The 8,793-nt window shown below is 33.2% G+C and overlaps 2 protein-coding genes and 2 non-coding genes across 7 annotated transcripts; 3 read left to right on the top strand and 1 right to left on the bottom strand.

The window, feature by feature from the left end:
* The first annotated feature begins 1,011 nt into the window (after positions 1–1,011).
* Positions 1,012–1,083, top strand: Trnag-ucc. Its single transcript has one exon. It is a non-coding gene; the product is annotated as a tRNA-Gly (tRNA).
* Positions 1,084–1,710: 627 nt separating this feature from the next.
* Positions 1,711–5,305, top strand: LOC105698394 (zinc finger protein 93). Of its 3 annotated transcripts, none has more exons than XM_012422623.2 (2): positions 1,711–1,902; positions 2,766–5,305. In XM_012422623.2, exon 2 carries the CDS (start codon positions 2,835–2,837, stop codon positions 5,232–5,234), a length of 2,400 nt encoding a protein of 799 aa, XP_012278046.1. In that variant the 5' UTR covers positions 1,711–1,902; positions 2,766–2,834; the 3' UTR covers positions 5,235–5,305. The 3 variants fall into 3 exon arrangements, with proteins under 3 accessions (XP_012278046.1, XP_012278045.1, XP_012278043.1); XM_012422622.2 differs by having other exon boundaries at positions 1,711–2,215; XM_012422620.2 differs by having other exon boundaries at positions 1,711–2,233.
* Trnag-ucc lies at positions 2,421–2,492 on the top strand. Its single transcript has one exon. It is a non-coding gene; the product is annotated as a tRNA-Gly (tRNA).
* On the bottom strand, positions 5,303–8,626 carry LOC105698395. Of its 2 annotated transcripts, XM_012422624.2 has the most exons (4): positions 8,550–8,626; positions 8,430–8,473; positions 8,244–8,349; positions 5,303–7,998 (listed from the first exon to the last, which is right to left on the bottom strand). In XM_012422624.2, the coding sequence occupies exons 3-4, from the start codon at positions 8,346–8,348 to the stop codon at positions 6,292–6,294; spliced, it is 1,812 nt and encodes a 603-aa protein (XP_012278047.1). In that variant the 5' UTR covers position 8,349; positions 8,430–8,473; positions 8,550–8,626; the 3' UTR covers positions 5,303–6,291. The 2 variants fall into 2 exon arrangements, with proteins under 2 accessions (XP_012278047.1, XP_012278048.1); XM_012422625.2 differs by lacking the exons at positions 8,430–8,473; positions 8,550–8,626 and having other exon boundaries at positions 8,244–8,423.
* Positions 8,627–8,793: the final 167 nt, after the last annotated feature.

Below are 8,793 nucleotides of genomic sequence, written 5' to 3'. Positions count from 1 at the left end.
CCCACAAAATTGGAATGCAGTTTCGGCTTTCACGAATAAGAGATGACAGCGATGATTGCAAAATATACAGGGTGTTTTCAAAATGGTAGCCACGGTTTACACTGCGCTATCCTTGTCAAAAATAGAGTCGAAAAATTATCTACTATTTTTCTGTACGGTGCATAGTTTACCTGCAATAATTAATTGACGAATACGCAATTAACACTAAAACTACCGGCGGATTTTTTTTTTGTATAGGACGGGCATTTAAAATCAGTCATTTTTACTGGTCTTGGTAGTTCTAGTGTTAAATTAGATTAGTCGAACGTGTTTTGCTGTCTGCGACGTAAGCATAGACCTTATGTCTAGAAATACATAGACATACAATAGACATACATATACAATACAATATTAAAAATTCATTTTGCGTTTCTGCTAACCTATTTTAAATATACATTTACATTTTCTATTTTTAATGGAAAGCAGAAAATCATTTTTCATTTTACAATTTAAATAGATTTCAACAGCGATTTTACCCAGCTCTAATTACGCAACTGCTTTACAAAATCAGAGGGGATGAGAGAGGAAGATTTATTATCTGTCTAAAAGACTTATTTCCTGTCTCTCAAAATTGTTGCCATCGCAATCGAGTTGGTAGACATTCAGTAAATATTAAAATTCGTAAAGATAACGAAAGTATTGTACAAGACAAGTGACAAGTTCAAAAATGAATTAAACATTCTTAAATATACATTTTAACACTTTCACGACCGCACAATCGACTGTCGGTTCTCACGTGGCAACATGTGATATCATCGGACGAGAAAGTGTAAACATTCTCTATTCTGTATAATAGGTCTCACTGACCTCTTTTTGCGCTGATTCTATATCTTGACATCAGTCCTCGATTAAAACAAAAACAGATTTATATTTTCTGCTTTATTTCAATCGTTATCTTGAATAAAATTCCATGTTATGCAAAAACGAAATAATCTTTGTAAATTACTATTCATAAGGACGGAATGACCAAGTGCGATGGTGGTGTAATGGTAAGCATAGTTGCCTTCCAAGCAGTTGATCCGGGTTCGATTCCCGGCCATCGCACACCTAATTTTTTGCCCCTTCTTTTGTCCGTCTATATGCTGATCTTCCACCTCTACATACCCAAACACTGATTTTTAATTCGTCCCTACTTATTTTAATAAGCCCTCCCATATCAAAATCCCTTGAAACCTGGAAGTGAATTTTAAGCGCCTACAAAAGAAACGCAATTTTTAGCGATTTTTCTGCATTTAACGAAAAGTTGTACTTTCTCGGACGATTATAAACAGAATTTATAAACAAATTTCTAAAAATCGATTAATTGTAAATCTCCCATTCACCGCCGCACAAAGCATTAGTTATTCTGCACCTTTCATAAACATTTTTATGATTTCATTTGTTAACCTCTTACGTGCACACATACGATTCAATCGTTTCAGTTTGAACATTAATTGTAAATGTTTAATTGGATTCTTTTGCCGTTTTGCCATGCACTTTGTCATATTCGATGTTAAGTCTTATTTATTTTGTGATCGAATATTCTTATCAATATGTTTTCAATTTTGTTTTGTCCGCATTCGTATCTCATGAACAATGAAATTTCCGAAATATTAATTTATCAAAGACAGATGGAACGTCACGTGCAATTAAAGCACGTGAGATGGTAGTGCGTCTCCTTGTATAGGTTAGGAACGCACAGAAGGAGAGCAAGCAAGAGCCTGTACTACATTTCCGTATTCGGGAAGAAACGATCTCTTTATCTCATACGTTGCTAGAATGAGTAAAAAAGAGACATCACCAGTCTCCCAATATAACAAGTGGGGAGGACGAATAATGCGATTTGACTGTGAAAACAATATCGTGAGCACCCAGTAATGTCACGTAAGGGAGAAAGTAACCTGTAAAAAAAAAATGTTATCAATATAAATATACACATGCGAGCAACATCCCTTGAAGCTGTTGTTCAAAAAATTAAAACAATTCCATGGACGACGATAGATGTTTATCGAGAGATTCTATATACACGGGAGTGATCCGTCCCCTGAAAGTTTAGGTTATGTGACAAGCAATGTGTGAAATGACAACGAAACATCAAAACTGCCGATTGTGCTTAAAGGCTTTTAGCAATGAATATTTGACGGAGATCTTTTCTAAATCGTGCGCAACCGACGTTCAGCTATCTTCGAAAATTATGGTTTGCGTAGCTCTCACAGTACGTTAGTTTGAAATGTGGTTTAATATCATATAAACTTTTATTTATAGAATAAAGGAATTAGTACAATGTAAATTCAAAGAATAAGTAATGAATTAGTTAGTTAGTTATGTGTTAGTTTGGGTTATTTTTTAATTAATATTCAATAAATTGCAAAGCATCATTTATTCCTGTAATCAAATTAAGTGCGATGGTGGTGTAATGGTCAGCATAGTTGCCTTCCAAGCAGTTGATCCGGGTTCGATTCCCGGCCATCGCACATATTTTTTTTTCTCTCGTTTCACTCCCTTCGTATATCTTTTATCTTATGTGGCAAAATAATTTAAATAACAAATTTTCTGAACTGCTTTTTTATACTGTACATAAAATCATAATCTTATGATGTACTGTTTTGGTAGTTCTATGTTTGATGTTTATAATATAAACGAAATATTTCTTGTAATATTTTTTGTGCTCTCAAATCCACTTTATAAAATCTTAAAATAATAATATCAATGATGTTACAAAATCTAATGCATCGTTTGATTTTTAGGTTCAAGAAGACGATGAATTTCCTAAATATGTTTGTAAAGTCTGTGAGGATAATGTTAACCAATTTTATATGTTTCGTAAGACCTGTTATCAAGCATACTTCTCCTTATTACAAAATTACACATGTTTCGATCTTGAACGATTGAAATGTAAAAATATTGCAACTCTAAGATGTGACGATGAAATAGTACATAAGCATGAAAATATTCCAAATGAAACAAAAAATGTTGAAACTGGAAGTGAAATGAATAAAACTAAAAAATATCATAACAAAACAAACAAAAGAAAAATATATCCTTATGAATCAAAATTTAAAATGAGGATAAATAAAAAAGAAAAATGCAAAGGTGGTACATTAAATAGCGCTACACCATTGGAAACACAACTGCTTTTAAAAAACAGTATTCAGGATAAAACTATAAGCATCAACAATGAATATTCACTTTCCAATGAAGCTATCAAAAGTGAATCGCATAACGATGTAACAGTTCTAAATGCTTCCGATGTTAGACTTATACTGAAAGCTCCGTTAAACGAAAGTAAATCTTTGATGCAATCAAAAAGCCCTGAAAAGAAGTGGCACTCAAAATTACTTCCAGTTCTAAACAAACCTACTTTTGATAAAAAAATGACCAATCAAGAAATGAATGAAGACAGAGTGGACTTAAAAACTGAAACTGATCAAGATAAAGATGAAAGACAAACAAAATTTAATTTAGTTTTGCAGGAAAATATACCAAAACATCATATTGTTTGCACGAAAGAAAAAAAAAAAGATTCCATTCACATTAAAAATCCCATTGAACAGAATTTAAAAAAAACAAAACGTATGAAGTACACAAATACTGTAAATGCAATGCAACAAGATGACGGTTATGAAGTACATGCTAATTCTCACATAAAAAAGACAAATATAGCAATGGTGTCAAGCATACGATCCACTGATAATATAGACTTAATCGAAAACAATGTGCTTATCAAGGAAAGAGAGAATTTAACGTCTGACATTAATTACTCAGAACAATATTACGAGGTAGAAGAAATACAGGAACACGTAATCGATGGTCAAAATGTCGTGCAAAAGATAAAATACAAATGCTTACGCTGTTATCTGCTATTCGATGATCTGGATTCAGCTGCCCTTCATTACAGTAATTGTCAAATAAATAAAGAAAAACTGTCTAATGAATTAACAATTAATACGTCCAACTGTGACGTTATTTTTAAATATTCAGAGGAAGAAATTGAAAATGTGGAAAAAATCAGTGCTAGAAAAGAAAATGAAATGATATCAAAAGTAACAAACCTTGTGCAATTAAACGCAGTTGAAAATGATTCCAATATGCCGACAAAACTAAATTGTTCCAGACAATTGAGCTTAGAGGAAAGAAATAATTCTGCCAATGAGTTGGCCATTCGAAATATGTCAATGGATAATGAAAGTGAATTGGATGAGGAAAAAGTAATGACACATAACAATCCAGTTAATGAATTTAAACAGCGAAACAAAATCACAGCCGCCAGCCGATCAAAGAAGTGTAAAACTCATAAACGTAAAGATCAACATACATGTCCTGAATGTAGTGCTACATTTAATAGCCCATCATTATTGAGACGTCATTCAACAGTTCATACAGGTGAGCGACCTTATACGTGCGAAATCTGTAACAGACGATTCTCCTTAATAGAGCAGCTAAATTTCCACCGCAACTTTCATAAGAATCCTAGGCATCGATGTGAGATTTGCGAAAAGCCTTTCTTAAGGCCAAGCGACATTGAAAAACACATGCGTACACACACTGGTGAAAAGCCATTTAATTGTAATTTATGTCCAAAAGCTTTTTCACAATTGGCAGCTTTGCATCAACACGAAAGAACACATACTGGAGATAAACCGTACACCTGTGAAATCTGTGGAAAAGGATTTTCCCAAAAGGCAAACATGACCAAGCATTTCAAAATCCATAAAGAGGGTACAAAACCTCATACGTGTCAAATTTGCGGAAGGAGCTTCTCTGACATAAAGGAAATGGAATTGCACAGAGCTGGACATAACGGTGGCAGGCCGAGGAAATGCAATCACTGTAGCGAGAGCTTCAGAAAAATTTCAGAATTAAATCACCATATTCAGAGGTTTCACACCTTTGAGAGACCTCACAAATGTAAAATTTGTTCAAAGGCATTTTATTCTATGTATAATTTGAAGCAACACGTTTTAATCCACACTGGACTGAAACCCTATGCCTGTAGCAAGTGTGATCATAAGTTTACACAAAAAGGAAATTTAACTAAACATTTTGAAAGGAAACACTTGGATCTCCTTGTGGACAATAATAAATACATTATTCTTGATAATAAAAGGTACACAGAAAATGAGGTATTGGTCATGGACGGTTCAAAAGAGGAAAACTTGACTAGTCTATTAATTGTCGAACACGAAGAGACTGTACCCCTAAGAGAAGAGATATAAATATTACTTGTACTAAAATGTAAATATTGTTTGATATGGGAAAGATGAATAAATAGATTATTAATATGTAACATTCAACTGAATGAAGTAATTTATTCCCTGTCATTCTCGAGGTATGCTTTCGACATTGTTCTACGCGACAATATTCCATCATGTTAATTAAAATCGTATCTCGAAAGCAATCGATAAAACTAACAGAATTTTGCTGAAATAAAACAATGTAATTTGTGTAACATAAGTTTCTCACTACTTTCACATAAAAAAGGTTTTGTCAAATTACAATTTATGAATCTTATGCAGTATTTACATATCACCAGAACCATGATGTTTTGTAATTAATGCTCAACAGTTTAAAAATTCTCTGCAGTTGTACCACTATCTTGCAAATTAATGTAAACCACCATGTGGAATGATTTGATTGATAACTTTTAAAAATATTTTCCACGATTTTGCATACAGATATTACATGTTATATATAAAATGGAATTGGATAAGTTACAATACATCATAATCCTGTGAAAACCTTTGATTATAATATATACTAATTATAATAGTATTAAACAATTAAGAACACCTCCTTTATATCTAAATAATTCAATTTGTACATAGCCAAATTTTCACTTAAATATTGTCACTTAAGCAGTCTTAAAAAATAACAGTTGCTGACTAAATATGAGTGCACTGATGAGTGAACTACACAGTGAACACCGCATTAATTATAAATATGCATGTTAAAAAAACTACATGAGATCTACCATGCACAGAAATATGATCTTTCTTGAAATAAAGACGTATAGTGATTCTGCTTACTAAATTTATTACAAAAGGAAAATTTTATCTGCAGGGTGAAAAAAAATTATTTTGGGGCTTTGACAAATTATCCTATTAAGTATTGTAGTTATTTAATTATGAAGTGGTATTTAGTATGGTATCGCGCTTTAATACATTAGCTAATGCCTCAGGTAACAAAGTAAACAAAATACTCAAAATACATAACTGCTTAACTCCTTTCTTGTATAACACAAAAGCTCACTTTTCACTAAAGTAATCAATATAGTTAATTTAGCAAAGACATCAACCAATCATCATTTGCTTCTTGGGAAACATGACAATGGTTGACTAATAAGTCATCTAATAAGCATTCCAAATTTGTGTCACAATCTGGTTGTGATGTGTCATTAGGCACATTTGTGGATGATGATATAAAATTACTGATAGTTAACTCAATATTTGGCTCTGACAATAAAATATTGGTTTCATCAGAATTTATAGTTGGATAAGTCTCGGAAGAACTACAATTAGATGAAGCCATTAAATCACTTGTTAATGTAGCAGCAGGTATACTTGGAACACTCTTCTGAATAGTATTCATAGAAAGATCGCCATCTACAATTGATATTTCTTTTGAATCCTCAGAAGTATTAGTACTTTTACCATTTTCTATTTGATTCTGGAGAGCAGTAAAGCTAAACTTCTCATATCGTTTTCCTTCTGACAAATTTCGTTTATTATGACGTTTTGAACGCTTAAGCCGATTATTATTTAAAGGTCCAGGAACAGTTTTGAGTTTACTACAAGTACCAATTTGTGCAGCATTACATGAACCACTCATATCAGATATAGTAGGTTTAACATCAGTTACATCATTTGTTATTACTTCGTAAGCAAGAGTTACTGGAGGCAATCCATCTACCTTCATTGTTGTTATTTGAATGTTTGGTGAACTCATATTAACACAATTAGTATTTATAACTAGCTCCTGATTATTTTGACTAGAATTTAATTCTAATGGTAATTCTATCCTTGACTGAGTTTTGGAAATGTTGCATCTATCTTTTATCACTTTTATATCTCTTGGAACAGTATTTACAACGCAAACTTCTTCAGGAGTATTAACACCTGTGGAGGATTTTGAATGGAAACCAATAGTTTTACCTACAATGCCATTGATAGCAAAATTTGTCTTCTCAATGCTTACAATTTTAGGAAAATCTTTGTCTTCATTCATTCCCTGCACATTTTTACACTCTTTTTGAATATCCTCTTCTTCTACATAACCTTCATTAGGTACAATATTATTACATCGATTAATAGGTATGCTCGGTTTGTCACATGTAGGTATAGTTGTAATATCTTTAGAATTCAACTGCAGAGGTATGATGGTATCGAATCCATCTTCAATTACACTCGTATGACTAATTAAGGTTTTCGTACACTTCATACCAGATTGTACATTTTCTACAATGCTGGTTCTTAGTTCACTTTGTTGAATGGTTTCATTTACATCTGAGTTACCGCTAGCACGGTCAATACTATTTTCCTTTAAAAAACTGATATCAAAGTTACTAAGTGCTAACTTCTTTTCTGAATTTATGCTTTCTATAACTGGCTTAGAATTGGTACAAACGGGTACAATACTTTTAACGTGGCTACTCAAAGTCAGTTTTGGTGTTTTTTGATTCTCTTGTTGAAGAATCTTCCCACTATTTGTTAACATTATGTTTCCACTACTTGCGAACACACCACTGGCTTCCTTTTCTAATTCATGAGCTGTTGTGAAACCCATGATGTCACTTGGCAAGGAATCTTTCTGATGACCGTCGCTACTAGGTGTTACTGGTGGAGTATATAATGCTAACTCAGACGCAATAGGAGCATTTACTGTCTTCAGCTTATTTTTATAAGACGCCCAGTCATAAGACCATGCCTCGCCAACCTTTCTTGTAAAAAAATTAAAGTCCTCGTGTCCATAGGGCCATTCACACTGCAATATAAAATTTAAATGAAGACATGATGATAGCATGTGGCAAGGTTTTAATCGCATGTAATATTCTACAAAATTTGTCTTAATATGTTAATAACTATACTCTACAAATTTGTTTAACTTCTAACAAAATGAATCAGAGAAGCAGAAACTCACTTCAACCGATTATAGACGAAACATACAAAATTATAATTTATCGAATAGTAACAATGGACCAGAGCCACAAAAATATAAATTTAATTTACCTCTTCGGATTCGCACAACCATACAGCTTCAGTGAGATTAAGCTGAAATGCTTTAAGCTGTTTCTTCAATCCTTTTCCTGCGCACAAGGGGCAATACTTTTCCATCCTATGAGAAACAATACGTGAAAACAAAACGGTATAAGAGGTTACATCGACCACACTATGTGGAGAACCGAAGAAACTAACCCTTTCTACATGTCGTCTCAGTGTATCTACATTACAGGCGTAACCTGCAAAGGTGTAATATCGTATGAATAAAACACAACGTCTGAATACTATATTCTACAAGTAATAAACGATATTTACCGGTAGTATGTACATTGTCACCTATTCACCGGGGCGGCCCACGAGTCAATTTACCGCCATGCCTTATTATAATCAACATATAACCTATGAAAGTAGTGATATTCGAGACAGCACATCCTATCTAAATTCGCGATACAAAGATCCGATAGATGGCGTTATTAGCAGAGACAGAGATGCTCATCTCTGGTATTACCACCACGAATACGTGAGCCGCCAACGGCAACTGGTAGATGGCACAGCCATC

This window comes from Orussus abietinus, unplaced genomic scaffold (assembly GCF_000612105.2).
Source record: "Orussus abietinus isolate OABI.00-Male unplaced genomic scaffold, Oabi_2.0 scaffold70, whole genome shotgun sequence".
NCBI classification, from domain to species: domain Eukaryota; kingdom Metazoa; phylum Arthropoda; class Insecta; order Hymenoptera; family Orussidae; genus Orussus; species Orussus abietinus.
The sequence above is the reverse complement of the archived record's forward strand: the minus strand, read 5'-3'. Positions and strand labels throughout refer to the sequence as shown.

What these genes read in the sequence shown, in the direction of transcription:
- LOC105698394 (XM_012422620.2), top strand. Translation starts at nt 2,090, where the DNA reads ATGTGTGAAATGACAACGAAACATCAAAACTGCCGATTGTGCTTAAAG. An exon ending in TGGTTTGCGTAGCTCTCACA is followed by an intron (nt 2,234 to 2,765) that starts GTACGTTAGTTT and finishes TTTGATTTTTAG; the next exon opens with GTTCAAGAAGACGATGAATT.
- LOC105698395 (XM_012422624.2), bottom strand. Translation starts at nt 8,348, where the DNA reads ATGGAAAAGTATTGCCCCTTGTGCGCAGGAAAAGGATTGAAGAAACAG. An exon ending in GGTTGTGCGAATCCGAAGAG is followed by an intron (nt 7,999 to 8,243) that starts GTAAATTAAATT and finishes TTTATATTGCAG; the next exon opens with TGTGAATGGCCCTATGGACA.